Here is a 21,107-nt window from a genome sequence, read left to right as displayed (position 1 = left end):
GCCAGGTCTCAAACCCCTGACCTCAAGTGATCTGACTAGCTCAGCCTCCCAAAGTTCTGGGATTACAGGCGTGAGCCACCACGCCTAGCCTCTGGCGCTCATGTTTTCTTCGTGGTCTTGTAATTTCTGACACACCAGCTGCCCTCCCGAGGCTGGGCCTCTTAAGGCTTACCCGTGTTGGCTACCCTCACATGATCCTTGCCTGTAGTCAGGGCTCAGGACTGTTGTGTGTGGGTAGAAGCTGCGCAGCCCAAATGAGGACCCTCAGGCCCAGGGAGTTGAGAGATTTGCCTAAGATCACACAGAGATGGCAGCTGGCCTGAACTGCAACTTGGTGGAGGTGAGCAGCCCACTTGTTACCCACCCCCAGGACTCTTTGAATCATTTCCTGTTCTGTTCTGCAGGACTGGCCACGGTGTCAAAAGGCTTTGGAGAAATTACAGAAGTTCTTGGGGTAGAGGGAACCTACATCAAAGGGAGGCAGATGGGGATGGGAAAAGCATTCCTGAGTCAAGGTGGAGGCCTGGAAAGAAAGATTGCTGCTGTCCTCTTACCGAGGACACTCTAAGGCCAGGGGCCAGATCTTTTGCTCTGGCTGGCCTTTGTTGAGGGCTGGTAAAGGAAGGAAGGATTGCCCACCTGGGTGTTCTCAGCCCCCTTGCTGAGCTCCGTGAAGTACAATCTGTGGAGCCAAAGCTACAGCTGTCTTGATGCTGAGCAAGTCCCGAGTTGCCTGGTACCTTGAAGTTCTTGATGGGAGTTTAACTGTCCAGCATTCCTGTTCTTAAAAAAAAAAAAAAAAGAAAAAGGAAGGCAGACAGAATAGAAGTCTTCATTGCCTTCTCATTCACTAAAGTGAATCAGAACCAACTTGGGTCCTGAAACCAGAGTAAGCAGTGGTGGGCTTTATACCAGGTGGGGGCTGCTGCCTGCAGCTGGGTCTTCTTGTCTCTCCTCATGGCCCCTCCCGTCTTGCTGACGCCATTGGCCCTGGCTGTGGTATGCTTCAGGTTTGCTCCCAGAGAAATGGCAGGGATTCCTTTGGGCCACTGGTCCTCTGGCCCTCTGGTCTGAGAGCCCCTTGTGCTGAGGCTGCTCCTCTCACACCCTACCCAGCAAGGGTTTGCCAAGTGATTACTAGAGATTATGACCATTTAATTTATTTGCCCTGCTTCACTCTAGAAAGGATTTGAGTTGGCTTGTAAAACACATGCATTGCCACAGGATTAAATAGATACCAGAAGAAATTGGGGCAAAAGGAAAATAGAGGTGAGAAAGAAAAGCCAGGATTGCAGACAGTGGCTAGAGATGAATCCAAATTTGGTTTGGTACAGTGCAGCTGGGAAGGCTAGAGTGTCAAGCAGCGTGCCCGGGACTTCATGGAGCAGTGGCCATGATCATTGTCCTGTGGCATCACCCCAACAGCTGCTGCTGCTCTCCTCCAGGCCTTCGGGCCGTGCCTCCACTCTCTAGTGGCCTGGTAAGAATCTAAGGGGAAACAGGATTTCTCAGGGAGTAGAGTGGCAAGGCTATCCACGGTTATCAGCCATTCATTCTTAAACCTAGTAGGGACTTGGTAGAATTTGCAAGCTTTCTTGTGCGTTTCATGAGTATGTCCAGGAAGTCCCCAGGCACAGTGGGCCCTCAGAGGACTCTACGGAAGCTGTCTTCATAGCAAGGGAACCTCAGGGGTGAACCAGAGTTGTCATGGCCTCAGCCCTGCTTGCCCAACTGTGGGAGTAGAGCTGGAGTATGCACACACACAGACACATGTGTACTTACACCAGACATGTACACACATGAAGGAGAGTGTTTTGATAAGATGTAGGCATCTGAAAAGGGAGTCCTACACAGGTCTACTTCTGAAAACTCAAAGATGTGGGAAAATATATTGTTAAAAAAAGAAAAGCCAAACGAGCCAGTATGTCAGAAGTGCTTCTGAGGTGGACCTTGGAAGGCTCCTGGGCCAGCTGAGGTCTCCTGAGAGTGTGGGAGGTGATGGAGCTCCGAGGTACGGGGCTGAGTGATGCTGTCAGGAACTAGGGGGGCAGCAGGGCACGCCTGGGTCTGAGAAGGTGGTTGGTGGCCGCCAGCCAGGTATTTCCTAGTGTCAGAAAGGCCAGGGATAGCTACCTGTGGGGAGTGTGTCCAGCCCTCAGGGGCCTTCCATTGGGTTTTGGGGATGGACCAGGAATTTGGTGGGAGATGAGACTCATTTGGCATCTTGTTTTGGTGGAATAAATGTGTTCTGTAAGTCAGGGGAGCCCTGCATCTTTGGCTGGCGGTCAGTCCCGGGGGCAGAGGCACAGCAGGGCTGTCAGCGTTAGCTTACTCTAGAGAGAGTTAATCTCTTCAAGTGGAAAATTGAGTCACGAAGAAGCTGATTAGTAACATGAACACACCCTCAGAGGTGGCAGATTTATTGACACATCTATCCAAGTGTCAGGTATAAAAGACGCTCATTCTTGCCACAAGGGCTTGGGTTTTAAGTGAGATTTGAATGTGGTTCATGAAGGCTGTTGAATGGCTGAGCTGCTGAAGTCAGGCAGTTGCCCAGCACAACCAGAAGGCATCTGGATCACCTCTCCTGGGCCTTTGCCTTCACGTAGAAGGAGTCCATTTGCTTCTCACACTTGTGAAGAAGGTAGGCAGGGCAGATGAGGTTAATAAGGACACTGACATGAACTTGCTCCCCTAAATCCTCTCATTTGTAAGTGAAGAAGCTAGAATTTGAACTGGGATTTTGAAGAACTCTGGTTCTCTTTCCTCTACTTGACAGTTTTTTAAATTGCTTTAAAATTTTTTCTGCAAAATAGACAAATGCAGTATACACCTATTACAATTTCAAGATTATATGGTTCATCTTATATAGTGCTTTATTATTATTATTTTTTTCTTTTTAAGATAGTGTCGGGCAGGCATGGTGGCTCATGCCTATAATCCCAATCTCGACACATTGGGAGGTCGAGACAGGTGGATCTCTTGAGGTCAGGAGTTCGAGACCAGCTTGGCCAACATGGTGAAACCCATCTCTACTAAAAATTCAAAAAAATTGGCCGGGCATGGTGGTAGGCACCTGTAATCCCAGCTACTCAGGAGGCTGAGGCGGGAGATTCGCTTGAACCTGGGAGGCAGAGGTTGCAGTGAGCCGAGATCGTGCGACTGTACTCCAGCCTGGGTGACAAGAGCGAAACTCTGTCTCAAAAAAAAAAAAAAAAAAGAGTCTTGCTCTGTTGCTCAGGCTGGAGTGCGGTGGTGTGATTGTGGCTCACTGCAGCCTCTGCCTCCCAGGCTCCCAGGGCTCAAGTGATCCTCCCACCTCAACTTCCTGGGTTGCTGAGACTACAGGTACATGCCACTATGCCCAGCCTTTTTTTTTTTTTTTAATTTTCTGTATTTTGTAGAGATGGGGTTTTGCCATGTTGCCCAGGCTGATCTAGAGCTCCTGGGCTCAAGCTATCCTCTGGCCTCGGCCTCTCAAAGTGTTGGGATTACAGGCATGCAGGCACAAGCCACCACACTCAGCCAGGAATACCTAATTAAACCATTATTTTATTGGGTCCCAGATCTTAAAGAGCTCCTCTGATTGTCAGAGTATGGGATTGTTCTTGGAATTGAAACAGTGCTATCAAGGCCAGGCGTGGTGGCTCACTCCTATAATCCCAGCACTTTGGGAGACCGAGGTGGGTGGATCACTTGAGGTTAGGAGTTTGAGACCAGCCTGGCCAACATGGTGAAACCCCTGTCTCTACAAAAAATACAAAAAATTAGTCGGGTGTGGTGGTGAGCGCCTGTATCCCAGCTACCCAGGAGGCCAAGGCAGGAGAATTGCTTGAGTCTGGGAGGCAGAGGTTGCAGTGAGCCGAAATTGCACCACTGCACTCCAGCCTGGGCGACAGAGCAAGACTCTGTCGAAGGGAGGGAGGGAGGGACGGAGGGAGGGACCTGTAGTCCCACCTACTTTGGGGGGCTGGGGTGGGAGGAATCGCCTGAGCTCAGGAAGTTGAGGCTGCAGTGAACCAAGATTGTGTCACTGCATCCTAGCCTGGGTGACAAAGTGAGTCCCTTTCTCAGGAAAAACAAAAAACCCATTATTGATTAAATGGTTGACATTGATGTGTACCATAGAAAATGGGTCAATACAATATTTACCTGTTTTTAAAGGATCCTTTTTAGTATAGGTAAACAAACTATTGTTTGTAAACTGTCAATAAGTGTAGGAGGGGAAAGGGAGGTGTTTTAAGTCAGATTGGCTGGCATAGTCACAGCTGCTGAAGGTGTCTTTATTCATGGATGTGCAGTACAGCAGTTGCTAGTTTCATATAGCCAACTTCCAGGAGGCATTAAAAAATTATATGACTAGAAACAGGAGGGAAGGCATACAGATAGATTTCTCTTCGCATGGGAAAGTAGGCCATATAATTTAAATCTCTCTCTGTATCATATCCTTTTTTACTGTCTTCAGAGTCCTTTTCACTACCTGAAATTCTCTTACTTTGTTTTGTCTCCCTGCACTAAAACGAGCTGTTAGAACAGGAGCCCCGTTCATGCCCCGTGCTGTATCCCTAGTGTCCCTAGCACAACACCTGAACCAGGAAAGGTGCTCAGAACATACTTCATGCGTGAGTGCTAAATAAACCTCTCTTCTCCTGTCTCCCCACCTGAGGTCAGGAGTTCCAGACTAGCCTGCCCGACACCGTGAAACCCCGTCTCTATTAAAACTACAAAAACAAAACAAAACAAAACAAAAAAACAAAAAAAAATGCCGGGTGTAGTGGCACACACCTGTAGTCCCAGCTATTTGGGAGACTGAGTCAGGAGAATCACTTGAACCTAGGAGGCGGAGGTTGCAGTGAGCAGAGATCGTGCCTTTGGACTCCAGTCTGGGCAACAAGAGCGAAACTACCTCTCAAAAAAAAAAAAAAGAAAAAAAATACATTTGAGGTCAATTCCAGAAATATAGAAATGCCTTATATATTTGTGTGGTTTCTCGATGCTTTGAGGTTGAATTTGGCAACAGTATGATTCATAGTTGTTAGTTTTTGTTTATTGATACAAGGCAGTTCCTCATTTTGACAGTTGCCTTTTCTTTTTTCCCTAAATCATTAGCTCTCAAGCTTTTAAATCTCCCAAAATGTCCCAAATCCCAGGCCACACCTCTGCCATACCTCTCAAATTAGAATCTCTGGGAGGGCCCCAGGTGCTGAGGTGGCACTGACAGCAGTGTGCTGGGAGCTGCTGGTTCCCTGTCAGGCTTTAATCAGTTGAAGGGCTCTTCCTCCACTCTCTCCTCAACTCATGGCCCATAGCAGTGTCTTTTCACGGAGTTACAGGCAGCCATGTGACACTACAACTTAGAGCACCTTGGAGATTGATATTACACATCAAATTAATCTCCTGCTGACTTCTAATGGAAAGCTTAGTCCAGCTTACAGTGGGATAACCAGAGCCCCTCCCGCCAGTCCACTCCACGACCTACTTCTCCAAGTACAGTGAGGGCATGAAGTCATTCATTCTGCTAGTTTTTTTTGTTTTTGTTTTTTAAATTGGGACAGGGTCTCACCCTATCACCCAGGCTGGAGTGCAGTGGCGTGATCTTGGCTCACTACAGCCTCTGCCTCCCGGGTTCAAGCAATTCTCCTGTCTCAGCCTCCTGAGTAGCTGCGACTACAGGCGCGCGCCACCACATCCAGCTAATTTTTGTATTTTTAGTAGAGATGGGGTTTCATCATGTTGGCCAGGCTGGTCTCGAACTCCTGACCTCAGGTGATCCACTCGCCTCTGCCTCCCAAAGTGCAGGGATTACAGATGTGAGCCACTCTTGCTAGATTTTTGGTACAAAAGTAATGTATGTCCATTCATGATAGTTGGGAAAATGCAAAAAATAGAAATAGTAAAAGAAGAAAAAAATGGGCCGGGCGTGGTGGCTCAAGCTTGTAATCCCAGCACTTTGGGAGGCCGAGACGGGCGGATCACGAGGTCAGGAGATCGAGACCATCCTGGCTAACACGGTGAAACCCCGTCTCTACTAAAAAATACAAAAAACTAGCCGGGCGAGGTGGCGGGCGTCTGTGTTCCCAGCTACTCGGGAGGCTGAGGCAGGAGAATGGCGTAAACCCGGAAGGCGGAGCTTGCGGTGAGCTGAGATCCAGCCACTGCACTCCAGCCCGGGCCACAGAGCCAGACTCCTTCTCAAAAAAAAAAAAAAAAAAAGAAGAAAAAAATGCTGCAATCTTAACTATAACATACAAAGACAACTGTGGTTCACATGTTGGTCTATTTATTTTTATTTTTATTTATATTTTTGGAGACAGTGTCTTGCTGTTGCCCAGGCTGGAACATTGTGGCACAATCATGGCCTACGCAACCTCGAACTCCCAGGTTCAAACAATCCTTCCATCTCAGCCTCGCCTAGTAGCTGGAAGTACAGGCACACACCACACCCAGCCAACTGTTTGGTTTTTAGTAGAGACGAGATCTTCCTTTGTTGGCCAGGCTGATCTGGAACTCCTGGCCTCAAGTGATTCTCCTGCTGTGGCCTTGCAAAGTGCTGGGGTTACAGGACTGAGCCATCATGCCTGGCCACGTGTTGGTGTAGTTCCTTCTGGACTTTTTCCCAAGCATTTTCTTTTTCACACTGTGAATGCAACTTTGCATTCCTGCTTTCTGTCTTGTGACATTGAAACAGAAGCATTTTCTGTGGTTCCTGCACAGCCCTGTAAACACTTTAACAGCTGCACATAGTATTCCTCTGGGTGAAGATCCCTAAGTCATCCTTGCCCTGATGTTGGACTGTCAGTCACTCCTCATGTTCACACTGAACAGCCCACAGATTTTAGTGACAGGGCCCTGGCTGCATAGACTGACCACTGGCAATTGGGATCCACCAAGTTGTGCAGTTTTGTTGTAGCCATCTGTCTGGGGGCAAAGCATGCAGGTTCTTAATCTGGAGAGGAACTGAAGGCCAGGGCAAGACCCACATCCCCAAAAGGCAGTTGTGCTGACAGATCTGAATCATAGGTCTGAAAACAAAGCTGATCTAACATTTTATATTATACAGATAGTACAACAGTATTATGGACATGTCATTCACAACTATGTGACATTTTCAAAGCATATTTTCCAAAAAGTGTATTCATGTGCTCACTTTCTGTGCTTGTGTGTGAGGGCCAGCCCTAAGCTTCCAGGGGCTTGTAGCTGGTAGCTAAGATCTTGTTTTTGGCAGGCCCCATTTAAGAGAGGCAGACATACCGACACCATGTGGCGCTGGGTGTGGGGGAAGGTGGTGTTCAGGCAGGCAGTGCAGAGTGGTTGTAAACTATGGAGCTGCTCTAGCCCTTCACTTGTCGTCATCTCAGTTTGTGAGACAGCATGAGGCTGAGGGCAAGCCACTGGGGGGGCCTAAACTAGGAGGGCAGGAGCAGTGACCTTGTTGTGCTTGGCCACAGAGGGTGCCTCTCATTTCCGTGAGAAATAGGACAATTATGCAGTCTGATTTTTTTGAAAAAGTCTAACTCTATGCATTTTCCATGTTGCTAGATACTTAATTTTACTTATCAATTCATTGATGGATGTATGTATGTGTGTATTTATTTTTTGAGATGGAGTCTTGCTCTGTCGTCCAGGCTGGAGTGCAATGGTGTGATTTCTGCTTACTGTAACCTCCACTTCCCAGGTTCAAGTGATTCTCCTGCCTCAGCCTCCCGAGTAGTTGGGATTATAGGTGTGCGCCACCATGCCCAATTAATTTTTTATATTTTCAGTAGAGACGGGATTTCGCCATTTTGGCTAGGCTGGTCTCGAACTCCAGACCTCAGGTGATCCTGCCCACCTCAGCCTCCCAAAGTGTTGGGATTACAAGTGTGAGCCACTGCGCCCTGCCTATTTATGTTTTTTTTTAGAGTTGGGGTCTTGCTATGTCACCCAGGCTGGCTGGAGCAGTGTTGTGATTCTCCCTCACTGTATCTTTGAACTCCTGGGCACAAGGGATCCTCCCATCTCAGCCTCTTGAGTAGTTTGGGACTACAGACACCTGCCACCAAGCCCAGCAACACTTAGTTTTAAAGGTTAAACCTTGGGCAGCTTACTTGTAAAATGGGCATAACCATAGTGCTTCTGTCCTGGGTTATTGTGTAAATTACATATGCTAATAATGTATGCACTTCACATACCACCTTGCACACAGGAAATGCTCCAGAAGTGACTCTGTCACTGTAATTCTTATGATCAGACTTGCTTCAGATTTTCACCAGTGTAAATAATGCTGTGGTAAACTTATTTGAACAGAAAGCTTGTTTTTTTCTGTTTTTAAGGATTCTTTGGATTATTTCTTCAATATAGAATTCCCAGAGGTGAGATTAGTGGGAAAAGTGTATGAACATTCTGTTTCTTGAAGCATGACAAATGTTTTCCAAGCAGACTGTTTCCAAACAACTGCTTTACCCCCAGCAGTAGGGGAGGGTGCCCAGTTGGTAGGCCCTGAGCCCACAGCAGGTGCTATACTTTTATAATTGATTATTTCCAATTGAATAGATAAAAATTATCAGAATACTCATTTTAAAAATGAGTTTCCTGTTTATAAGTATTACTCTAAGAAACTGTTGCAGGCATTTAACTTCTTTGAAGTTCATGATTGAATTAAAAAAGAGATAAATGATTATCTTTGTTGAAGTGCCCGCTTACCTTAGCTGGCACTGCCTGGGCTTCAGCACCCCTCCTCCCACTCTAGCTCATCCCTGGAGAGCTGAGGGTGGCTCAGGGTGAGGCTACAGGTCCTCTTCTCCTTACTGCTGGTCCCCAGCGATTATGAGACCCCTGCCCCAGCACTCCGCCTAGAGAAGGACAGGCTGTAGCTTTGTTACTTTCACCGTGAACAGAAGCAGCAGGAACCTCAGGGACTCCTGAGGTAAATGGCAGTGAGAAAAAGCTGCTTAGTGTTTTGACTAAACCCTTCCTTTCCCACCCAACAAGTTGGTGCTCTTATTGTAGGAGAGGGTTTAATAGCCCAAAGATAATGGCACAACTTGCTTTTTTATTTCTGACTGAGGATGGGATTTGACTCATGCAGACAAATGGATGGACTGCCTTTTGTCTCTGCTTTACCCTCCCCCGTCTTTCACCAGCCCTGCATTGGGGCCTCAACATGGTCATTGTTGGGGCTCTGCCTTTTTTCACCCAGGATTTCAGCTTCCTTGTCTGTAAACTGAGGTAGCAGTACCAGTGTTGCAGAGTGGTAGTGGAGAAGTTATAGCCATTATTCGTTTTCACCAGAAACTAAACTTGACCATTATCTGATGGATGTTTGAGCACCTACTCTGTGCCAGAAGCAAAGCTGATGTAGCGCCTGCTTTCTGCCCGCTAGGGCAGATGGCCGGCTGGAAGTAGTTGAACAGACTAGAACACGCAGCTACAGGGGATCAGGGCTGCAGTCTAGGTGCCGCCCAGCTGCCCTACGGTTCTGTGGTGGGCAGGTCTATGCACATCTACCCCCAGTGTCCAGGGGCCAAGGAAGGAGGCTGACAAATTCAGTTTCTTAGAAAGAAACAGGCCGGGCGCGGTGGCTCAAGCCTCTAATCCCAGCGCTTTGGGAGGCTGAGACAGGCGGATCACGAGGTCAGGAGATCGAGACCATCCTGGCTAACCGGGTGAAACCCCGTTTCTACTAAAAACTACAAAAAAAACTAGCCGGGCGAGGTGGCGGGCGCCTGTAGTCCCAGCTACTCGGGAGGCTGAGGCAGGAGAATGGCGTAAACCCGGGAGGCGGAGCTTGCAGTGAGCTGAGATCTGGCCACTGCACTCCAGCCTGGGCGACAAAGCGAGACTCCATCTCAAAAAAAAAAAAAGAAAGAAAGAAAGAAACAGGGACTTACGAGCAGAAGCCACGTCTTTCTCAGGCAGTGGTGAGACAACATGTCAGATCCCACACCATTACCCCCCAGAGCTAGGGCTTATATACCATAGGGAAGGGGTGGTTCAGAAGGAATGTAGAGAACATTTGAAGTACGATAACATTAAGGTAGTTTGACCTAAAGACAGGATTTAAGGTAAGTATGTGCTCTTACATAAAAACAATGAACACTGTAAATCTTTTTTTTTTTTTTTTTGAGACAGAGTGTTGCTCTTGTTGCCCAGGCTAGAGTGCAATGGTGCAGTCTCGGCTCACTGCAACCTCTGCCTCCTGGGTTCAAGCAATTCTCCTCCCTCAGCCTCCCAAGTAGCTGGGATTACAGGCGCCCACCACCATGCCTGGCTAATTTTGTATTTTTAGTAGAGACGGGGTTTCTCCACGTTGGTCAGGCGGGTCTCAAACTCCTGACCTCAGGTGATCTATCCGCCTCGGCCTCCCAAAGTGCTGGGATTATAGGCGTGAGTCACCGCGCTTGGCAAACTGTCAGTCTTGGAGGCCTTCCTGGAACTGGGATTAATCAGAAGCCAGCCTGGTGAATTAGCCTCTAAGATGGAGCTGCTTTGGCCTCCACATCCACTGAGTGCTCTCTGTGCGCCAAGGCCAGCTCCAGGTACCAAGGTATAAATAGCAAATAAAATGGATGGTCCCCCTGCTCTGTTGAACTCCCAGTCTGATGAGAAACAAAGCCAGGCTCCCCTGCAGTGAGAAGGTCGCCTTAGAGCTGCTACTTAGGGATGAGGATGTGGTTCTCCATCCCATTTGAGGACCATGAGCAGCACACAGAGTGTGAGGGAGCAGCAGTCAGGCAAAGGCTCGAGGCAGGAAGGAGCCTGCATGGCAGGTGCCCGGGGAGGATGGGAAGCAAGCAGACGCCCGTGTTACTTGGCTAGCTGCTGTGTCACCCCAGTTTCTACCTCCACAGTCCCATGGCAGTCTCCCCTGGTGTGTCTGTGCTTCTGTCTCTTCTAAGGACACTAGTTCTATTGACTCTAGGGCCCATCCTGCTCCAGTATGACCTCATCTTCACTAATTACATCTTCACTAATTACATCTGTAGCTATCCTGTTTACAAATAAGGTCATGTTCTTCATCCTACTTCCTATGGGCACCCAGTTCTGCCCTTAGCCCCTGGTCAGAAGAAGGCACTGTAAGTGCTGAGTCCACATCATGTGGCAGCACCATGTACCAGGTGGTTCAGGAACCAGGTATCATACATAGGATCCCAATTAAATGTGTCCAGGCTCCAGCCACTTCTCATACCCTTCATAGCTACTTTTCTGGCCCATGTTCCCTAGACCAGTCAAGTGGCATCACTGCCCCACTTAGACTCTCCAGAGCACCTCTGAGGGCTTCTGAACCCCCACCACTCTTTGGTCATGTGCCCTTGGGTGCCCTCTGCTGACACTAGCCTCAGAGCCTGTCCCCTGCTCTCAGAAGTGCCCATGCCCTTTTGCCAGCCCTTCCAGGGCTCTGTGCCAGCGCCTCCTGGCAGAGCATAGCCGAGCAGGCTCTCCTCTTCTCCACCCTGCCCTGCCCTGTCCCTCCGGTTTAGATTTGTTTATGGTCTTTCCTTATTGGAACACAAACTCATGGGAACAGAGACTTTCCTCAGTCCTAGAGGAGGCTGTGCTCGGTGTGGGTGTGCACATGTAACTGACTGAGGGGGCAAAGCCCCTTTGGGGTGCTAGGAGCAAGCATGGGGCATAGGTCCTGAGTCTTGGCTCTGAGTTCTCATCCTGCCCCTGGATGGCTGTGAGCCGCAGCCATTTACCCTCTCTGGGCCCCGGTGTCCCCATCAGTGGGAAGGGTTGGTAATGAAGAGCCAGACCTTCAGGGTCAGACTCCACCTGCCCCAGCTGGGTGGAGTTGGGACAGTCACTGCACCCCTGGCCTCAGCCTGGACTGTAAGCAGGGCAGCACCCCTTTATGGACGGAGGGTTCCTCAAGAGACAGTATTGCAGAGACGGTGGGTGATTTTCATATTACTTCTTGTTTGTTCCCCACAACAACCCTGGGAGACGGTTCTCCATCCCCATTCTGCAGATGAGAAAACAGGCACTGAGAAGGTAATCACCTAGGCCAGAGGTCCCCAACCTCCGGGCCACAGACCCAAAGCTTCACCTGTATTTATAGCCATTCCCCATCACTTACATTACTGTCTGAGTTCTGCCTCCTATCAGATCAGCAGTGGCATTAGATTCTCATAGGAGCACAAAGCCTATCGTGAACTGCACATGTGAGGGACATAGGTTATATGCTCCTTATGAGAATCTAATGCCTGATGGTCTGTCAGTGTTTCCCATCACCCCCAGATGGAACTGTGTAGTTGCAGGGAAACAAGCTCAGGGCTCCCACTGATTCTATATTATGGTGAGTTGTAGAATTATTTCATTCTATATTACAATGTAATAATAACGGAAATAAAGTCCACAATAAATGTAATGTGCTGGAACCATCCTGAAACCATCCCCCTCCCCACTCCTGGCCGTGGAAAAACTGTCTTCCACTAAACCAGTCTCTGGTGCCAGAAAGGTTGTGGACAGCTGACCTAGGCCAAGGTCACGCATTAAGAAGTGGCAGAGCCCAGATCTGAGCCCAGGCATGGACTCAAGGGCCCATGCTCTTGTCTGCCACACTGGGCTGCCCTCTCAGGCTGATGGCGCTCTGCCTGGGGTCAGGCCCAGGTGGGAGAAGCACATAGGGCAGGGAGGAGGGGTTCCTTCTGGGCGAGTGTCAGAGAGGGAAGTGCGGTTCAGTTTTCTACACACACAGTGTGCATTCAGAAGCTTTTCTGGGTGGAAGCACAAGAAAATGTGAACAGCTGTCTCCTCCGGGGAGAGCAGTGGGGCAGGATGAGAGGAGTGGCTCTCACTTCCTTTTATGCTGAAATATTTAAGAGTAAGTCGTGGGTATCCTCACATTCCTACCCTAAATACTTCAGTACACATCTTTTCCTGGAGAGTCATACACACAGCCACTGTCACACACACTCTCACACACCTCGCAAAGTCGGAAATTAGCAGCATCATCTCACACTGAGGTCATGGTCATATTTTTCCAGTTGTCTGGAAGTGTCTTGCTGCTGATCAGCCTAATGTGAGGCCACCCCAGGACCTCAGGCTGAGTCTAGCCATCCTGTCCCTGCAGTCTGTGTCATGGCAGCACGTTCTCTATTCCTTGGGGCTAGCCTTCCTTTGGGGTGTCTGTCCCTGGCTTGGATCTGCCCATCTGCTGCCTCTCACAGTGCTCAGCCTGGCCCTAAACCTGAGCTTCCTGCGAATCGGAATCACGGCTAGAGTCTGGATTCTGTGCATATCAGCGTTTTGCTGGGACTGTCGTGGGTGGGGATATGATGTCACCTGATAGGCAGCCCTCCCACCACTGATAGTGCCAGCGTTGGCCACAGCACAAAATGACTTTGTGATTTGTCCCTGTGTTGTAAAGTCACGTCCCCCTTGTGGCTGGACAGTGATCTGGCTATGGTCATGCTTCATTGCATTTTTCATTATACACCTTTTTGGCTTTTGCACCACGTATTTATATTCCTGTTAAATATTACCTGGTGTAGGCCGGGTGGGGTGGCTTACGCCTGTAATCCCAGCACTTTGGGAGGCTGAGGCGGGTAGATGATGAGGTTAGGAGTTCAAGACCAACCTGGCCAACATAGTGAAATCCCGTCTCTCCTAAAAATACAAAAAATTAGCTGGGTGTTGTGGTTCATGCCTGTAGTCCCAGCTACTCAGGAGGCTGAGGCGGAGGTTGCAGTGAGCCGAGACCACTCCATCGCACTCCAGCCTGGATGACAGAGTGAGACTCCATCTCAAAAAAAAAAAAAAAAAAAAATTACCTGGTATAATCTGAACTTAACTTTTTTTATGATTTGCCTCATTAGACTAAAAGCAGCCTTCCTGGCCGGGCGCGGTGGCTCAAGCCTGTAATCCCAGCACTTTGGGAGGCCGAGGCGGGTGGATCACGAGGTCAGGAGATCGAGACTATCCTGGCTAACATGGTGAAACCCCGTCTCTACTAAAAATACAAAAAAAACTAGCCGGGCGTGGTGGCGGGCGCCTGTAGTTCCAGCTACTTGGGAGGCTGAGGCGGGAGAATGGCGTGAACCCGGAGGCAGAGCTTGCAGTGAGCCGAGATCACGCCACTGCACTTCAGCGTGGGAGACACAGCGAGACTCCATCTAAAAAAAAAAAAATAAATAAATAAATAAATAAAAGCAGCCTTCCCAGCCCCTCCCTGCAGGGAGGTAAAGTGAGGGCCCTGGATGCTCTCCTGTGTTGAGAAGTGGTGGGAATGTCCTCAGTAGCCAAGATAATTGCTGATTCAGGAAGTGGCCCCTGGAACCACAGGATGCTGTCATTACATTGAGGAAGCGCTTTGCTGCTGTTCAATAACGAGGAAGGAACTTAGCTGGACTGGAGAACTGACCACTGGACAGTAGACGCTGACCCTGGGCTCAGCGCTGGCTCCCTAGCCCCTCCCTCGAAGTAGGCCAGCCCAGCAGAAAGCAGCCCCAGGCCTGTTCCTTGGAGGCCTGGGAAGGGCCATGCTTTCTGTGTGTGAGGTGGAGGGTTGGGTGCCTGACAGAGCTTAACCCTCAGGTGGTCTAGTCTCCATGGATGGAGGACAGAGCACCAGCTCAGGACAGGGCTGGAATCTACAGGGAAGAGCCACCTGCATCCCGGCACTCCTGACCCCTTTGTAGGTCAGTTGCTTACCTCCTCCCACAGGCCCCACTGTCTTCATTTCACTGATGTGGGAGCAGAAGCTCAAAGAGGTCAGGCTATCACATGGACTCCCACTGCTGGTCAGTGGTGGAGACAAGGTTCGTCCGTCCAGTGCTCTTTCCACTATCTGGTCTTCTCTTGGCTGACATGCACAGGGTGTGAGAAGTGGTGGCAGCGCTTGGGCCCATGTGGGGTCTTCTCACGCCCCCCAAGTCTGGCCACCTTTCATTTTTGCTGAGTTGTCATACATGCCTGTGTACCCAGCATTACCAGACTAGGCCCAGGGACATACGAAGACCAGGACCTCACCCTGCCTTCCCCACAGGGTCTGTGACGCTCACGTACCTGTGCAGTCATGCTGCCCACTGCACAGAGCCATTTGATGGTAGAATCCTGTCTCACGTGCTGTAAAATGTAAAAATACACTTGTGGGGTTTTTGGTTTTTTTGTTTTGTTTTGTTTTTGTTTTTGTTTTTTTGTGACAGTCTTGCTCTGTTGCCCAGACTGGAGTGCAGTGGTGTGATCTTGGCTCGCTGCAACCTCCACTTCCCTAGTTCAAGTGATTCTCATGCGTTAACCTCCTTAGTAGCTGGGACTACAGGCACGTGCCACCACACCTGGCTAAATTTTGTATGTTTAGTAGAGACAGGGTTTTGCCCTGGTTGGCCAGGCTGATCTCGAACTCCTGGCCTCAAGTGATCCACCCACCTTGGTCTCCCAAAGTGCTGTGACATCATTACAGGCATGAGCCACCACGCCTAGCCTACATTTGGATTTTTTGTAACTGCCGCTTTCTTTCTCTTTGACCTATCCATGCAGATTAGAGGAGGCTCTTTAATCAGCACTGTGTGGCTGGCAGATGCTGCTTCTGTACTTTCTAGGAAAATTGCAAAATGTAGTTGATAAGAATCAATTTCCTGTTTTTCTACCAACTCGATTGCCTTCTTCCACAATTACCTGAAAGTGGCCCACTGAAGCATCTTTATTAGAAAATCTTGGCCGGGCGCGGTGGCTCACGCCTGTAATCCCAGCACTTTGGGAGGCCGAGGCGGGCGGATCACAAGGTCAGGAGATCGAGACCACAGTGAAACCCCGTCTCTACTAAAAATACAAAAAATTAGCCGGGCGCGGTGGTGGGCGCCTGTAGTCCCAGCTACTCAGGAGGCTGAGGCAGGAGAATGGCGTGAACCCAGGAGGCGGAGCTTGCAGTGAGCCGAGATCGCGCCACTGCACTCCAGCCTGGGCGACAGCGCGAGACTCCGTCTCAAAAAAAAAAAAAAAAAAAAGAAAATCTTTCACCCTTTGTTTTAGGAGCACTTTTGGGAAAGGATGTCTCTCCCTTAGCACAGAGTTCAGGCACCCAGGCTCTGCGGGGCAGTCCCTGGAGCAGACAGGGTAGACTTGAGTGGGAGAGACCCTTGTCTGTCTGAGTTGGGAGAGTTTTCTTGATCTTCTTTTTAGATTGTATTTTGAGGGAAATGTTGGGCTTTTCTAGCCTTCCTACTCAGCCTCTCCCGCTTAGGCTTTTTCTCAGCCAGTGTGACAGACTGGAAAGGATAGAAATAAGGCCTACCTGTGGTTACAGTTCTTGGCCACAGCAAGTGAAGACTTGGAGCTCTTCCAGTGGGATTCATAATGCAAAAGGCCGCCTTCACAGAAGAAGGGCCATGCATTTGGTGCAACTTTAGTGATAAGCTTAAACGAACAATTCCTGTTCTTCCTTCCAGTGAGTGTCTGGGAAGAAAGCAACCTGCAACAATGAGTGAGTGGCACATCCTCCAGCACTTGCTTTTTCCCTTGGTCCCTGTGAGCTCTGAACCTTCAGATCCTCAGAGCAGAGCCAAAGCCAGGCTCAGGTGGTCAGAAGGGCCCATTCAGGCCTGTCTCACAACGACATCTGTGTTCACTGTCATGTGCACGGGCACAAGAGGCCCTTTGTGGAGCTGAGCTGCTGTCACCAAGGCAAGAATATCTCTGCTGGAATCCTCCCTCGAAGTTCAGACCCGCTGTGTGTAGCTCAGCTGATGTTCAGTGGTTGGTGGCCAAGAATTCTGCCATCTGCAGAACTGAAAGCTGTACATCCGTTTATGAAAACCACAACATTCAGGGGAATACCCTTTGTCTTTAATTTCCACATTGATGTGGTGAGCTATGATGTGGTGAGCCGGTATGTGCCAGCTGTGCATTATTGTAACAGTGTCAGTTATGGTAGACATAAACATGTACGTTTGCATTTGAAGCTAGTCTGGCCTTGCAGATGTGCTAGAAAGCTCAGAGGACAAAGGAGGCCTCACTTCTCCAGCAGGTCCAATTCAGATTCCCGCACCCACTCTCCCCCTCCAACCTGGCTGTATCAGTCACTGTAGCTGTGCAACCCAGTACCAGCTTCCCTGCCAGGATGGGGCTTGTTTTCCAGAGCACGTTTTTCGGGGTGGGGTGGGATATGAGCCTTCTACTTGATTCATTTGTGGTTTCCATTTGGTAGTAAATGAGATGTGTCAGAAGTGCAATATTATAAAGCAAGGGTTTTGTGAACCAACCCTCAGAGATTCCTTATCAGGAAAGAGGCTGGGAACAGGTGGCTGGAGTGGTTAATGATTTGGATGGGAGTGCCCTGTTCAACTGAGAAGAGTCCCCTGGAACTGTCTGGCTTCCTTTATTCTCTTCCATGTGGATGGTGACATCTTTTTGAACATAGAAAAGCCCAAACTTGAGAGTTCTGATTGGCATAGGTGAAGTTTAAGAACAAAGCCCACAAAAAAATATACTTTTTGTTTTGGTGTATTATTAAGAAATCAAGTTGTTAAGGTGGATTGAGGACTTTTCATCACCCTCTAACTTTATTTCTGAAGAGATACTTTGGGAAATATAATTGGGTGATAACACTAAGATGGGATTTGACTTGATTTTATTTAGAAAAATACATTTGTGTTTTTATAGCTGCAATTTTCTTTTTCTTTCTTTTTGTTTTTTTTCGAGACAGTCTCGCTCTGTCGCCCAGGCTGGAGTGCGGTGGCGCGATCTCGGCTCACTGCAAGCTCTGTCTCCCGGGTTCACACCATTTTCCTGCCTCAGCCTCCTGAGTAGCTGGGTCTACAGGCGCCCACTATCACGCCTGGCTAATTTATTTTGCATTTTTAGTGGAGATGGGGTTTCACCATGTTAGCTAGGATGTTCTCAATCTCCTGACCTTGTAGCTAGGATGGTCTCGATCTCCTGACCTCGTGATCCACCTGCCTCGGCCTCCCAAAGTGCTGGGATTACAGGCGTGAGCCACTGCGCCCGGTCTGTTCCAAAGTAAATTTATTGCTATATGTTTTGTGTGTCTTTAAGAATTTCGAGACAGGGTGATGCCTCTGCTTGGCAACCTCACGTGGTAGAGAAATTCCCAGTCTCCTGCCCGGCCCCACCTCAGCCCTCTGCCCAGAAGCAGCCTCTTTCTACCTGCCCTGGTTCTTCTGTGGATCACATCTGTGGCCTGAATTGCATTTAGGCCTCTTCCCCTGTTTTATTCAACATAGCCGTGGCCCAGCCATCTGAAAGCCTCCTTTGCCAAGAATTATTCCCAACCTTTTAGTTTCTTTCAAAGAGGAAAACCATAAGAATCAAATATAGACTGGAAAGTAAGGCAGAAGCAACACCTAGGTGAGTGAATCCTGCTAGTTAGGTTTCCTAAAATAGATGTAATGAAAGAAGGAAGTAAACTAATACACAATTAGAACACTTATTTATTTTTTGAGATGGAATCTTGCTCTTTTGCCCAGGCTGGAGTGCAGTAGCTTGATCTTGGCCCACTGCAACCTCTGCCTCCTGTGTTCAAGCAGTTCTCCTGCCTCAGCCTCCCAAGTAGTTGGGATTACTGGCACCCGCCACCACACCCAGCTAATTTTTGTATTTTCAGTAGAGACCGGGTTTTACCATTTTGGCCAGGCTTCTCTAGAACTCCTGGCCTCAGGTGATCCGCCTCAGCCTCCCAAAGTGCTAGGATTACAGGCATAAGCCGCCGTGCCCGGCAAATTAGAACATTTTAAAATGACCCGTTAACCATGAAATTGAGTTCTGTAGTTGTCCATCTGTCCATCTATCGACCTGTGCATGCACCTGTCCATTCTTGCATGTAAGCCTCCACCCAAGAGGTGTTTGTCAGCCAGGGGTGAGTGCTACACGGGAGAGGTGCAGAGGTGCAGAGTCTGATACAGCGTCAGGATGGATGGGAAGGACCAAGTCGGGGAAGCTGAGCTCTGAATACGAAAGAGGAGGTGGGTGCGCTGGGGGAACTGCATGCACAGAGACCCAGGAGGAGGACAGGGCGAAGAACCATCTAAAGCAGTAGCTCCAAATCTCTCAGTGGGCAGATCTTGCTCTGAGAGTTTTAGAGAAGCTATGGATCCTTCCTGAAATGGGGCAGAGGTTGGCACATACTTCCAAAACTCTACAATAATTTCTGGAGGCATTTAGATTTTCTGATCCATGAGACATCCTAATGACTGTGTAAGTCCCAGCACCCAGCACCATGGTTTATGGTGTGAATGTCAAGACTCCAGTGGGGTTTGTTACATCGGCTACGACTTCACATCTCATTCATTCAGTAAAAACTGTCTTTCCAGGAGCTGCTTAGAAGTATTTAAACTAGCTAAGTGCACAGCAAAAGTGTCTGCATGTGTGTCTGCATTTTTATCTCTATTTCTTTCTAATCAGTGTACAAAGCTGCTTACAAAACGAAAATGTCTGGGGTCACTGCAGAAATGGGCAGACTTCATTTTCTATGATCTCGTAGTAACACTGTGAGAGGCAAAGGTCAACTTTTTTTTTTTTTTTGAGACAGAGTCTCACTCTGTCACCAGGCTGGAGTGCAGTGGTGAGATCTCGGCTCACTACAACCTCTGCCTCCCGGGTCTCTAAGCGATTCTCCTGCTAGCTGGGATTACAGGCACACGCCACCACACCCAGCTAATTTTTGCAGTTTTAGTAGAAACAGCATTTCACCATGTTGGCCAGGATGGTTTCAATCTCTTGACCTTGTGATCTGCCCGCCTTGGCCTCCCAAAGTGCAGGGATTATAGGCGTGAGCCAGCGTGCCTGGTCTCAAAAGTCAACTCTTGAGCGTTGGTGTGCCTGGAGTGAAGTCTTTGGTCTCCAGATGCCCTGCACTTGTTTGAAGGATGCTCTTTGGTCCAGCTTGAGTTAGTTCCATTTTTGGAGCACTGCAGATCTGCAGTGAAGACTGAGGTTCTGATCCTTGTGAGGTCTGATGGCTGGGGCTTGCACACCCAAAGGCATTTTCTCTTGGTTGGTCCTAGGGGGGTTCTGTATTTGGGAAGCTACATTTGGCTGTCACTTATTTTAACATTCAAATATTTGTAAGCCTTTCCTTTCCTCTGCCTGCATTGTTGGGCTACTGCTGGACCTTATGGGTTTGAGATGGGAATGGGATGTGGTCTGCCCAGGAAACCGCTATGCAGGAGCTGTATCAGCCTTGTCTTTTGCATGTGATGACTTGTTCTTCCTCAACAGCCACCTCCCCACGAGTGTCCTCCGAGCTGGAGCAAGCCCGGCCCCAGACTAGTGGAGAAGAGGAGCTTCAGCTGCAGCTGGCACTTGCCATGAGCAGAGAAGTGGCTGAGCAGGTCAGTGCCCCAGGCAGGTCTGCACTGCATTGACTGCCCGTGCTCGGGGTGGAGTGTGGCTCACTGGGAGGATGATGGCAGACACAGCCCTGTCTCCAAAACGTTTCAGATATGCTTGCTGAGATGGCATTTTGTGCTGCCATCAGTGTGTATCCTTGTCACCCTGTGTCCCTCCCAGTCAGGGAGGGATCCCATGCAAAGTTACATTTAGGAAAGGTTTTCTAGGAAGTCATTGCCAAGGAGAGAAACCAGTTAAAAATGCTTCCCAGAAACACTTGTACAGACACAGCCATGTCTGGGCTTTCCCTGAGTGAGCTGAGCCTGCCCAGGCTCCTTGAAGGGTGGCATGCAAGGTGGGCACAGGGATGCAGGCCTGAGGGGCAGGAGCCAGCCTAACCCTTGCCAAGCACTTTGGTGACCTGTAGCAAGAGATTTGCAGAAAAACAAAGACTGGAAAAAATGCTCGCAAAATGAGAGTGCTTGTGTTTCGATGACAGAAGTATGTATAGTTTTAATTTTTTCAGGTCCCATTTTTCTCTTTTCTTTTTTTCTTTTTTCTTTCTTCTCCTTCTCTTTTCTCTCTTCTCCTTTTCTTTTTTTCTTTCCTTCTTTTTTTTTTTTTTCTTGACAGGGTCTTGCTCTGTCACCCAGGCTGGAGTGCAGTGGTGCAATCTTGGCTTACTGCGACCTCCGCCTCCTGGGTTCCAGTGATTCTCGTGCCTCAGCGTCCCGAGTAGCTGGGATTTCAGGCGCTTCCCACCATGCCAGGCTTATTTTTGTATTTTTAGTAGAGGTAGGGTTTCACCATGTTGGTCAGGCTGGTCTTGAACTTCTGAC

General features: G+C 48.9%; 1 protein-coding gene and 1 long non-coding RNA gene across 4 annotated transcripts in view; one reads left to right on the top strand and one right to left on the bottom strand.

The window, feature by feature from the left end:
- Positions 1-21,107, top strand: part of EPN2 (epsin 2) — a 102,525-nt gene that overhangs the window by 55,634 nt on the left and 25,784 nt on the right. For all 3 annotated transcript variants that reach the window (XM_025361515.1, XM_025361514.1, XM_025361517.1), the window contains one exon: positions 20,158-20,270. In XM_025361515.1, the coding sequence (XP_025217300.1) occupies positions 20,158-20,270 (113 nt within the window). The remainder of the gene's footprint in view (positions 1-20,157; positions 20,271-21,107) is intronic.
- LOC112609111 lies at positions 6,275-16,542 on the bottom strand. Its single transcript, XR_003116167.1, has 3 exons — positions 16,217-16,542; positions 13,467-13,590; positions 6,275-7,022 (listed from the first exon to the last, which is right to left on the bottom strand). It is a non-coding gene; the product is annotated as an uncharacterized LOC112609111 (long non-coding RNA).

Source organism: Theropithecus gelada, chromosome 16, assembly GCF_003255815.1.
Source record: "Theropithecus gelada isolate Dixy chromosome 16, Tgel_1.0, whole genome shotgun sequence".
Classification (NCBI taxonomy): Eukaryota; Metazoa; Chordata; class Mammalia; order Primates; family Cercopithecidae; genus Theropithecus; species Theropithecus gelada.
Note: the sequence above shows the minus strand (reverse complement) of the source record. Positions and strands in the feature narration are given on the sequence as shown.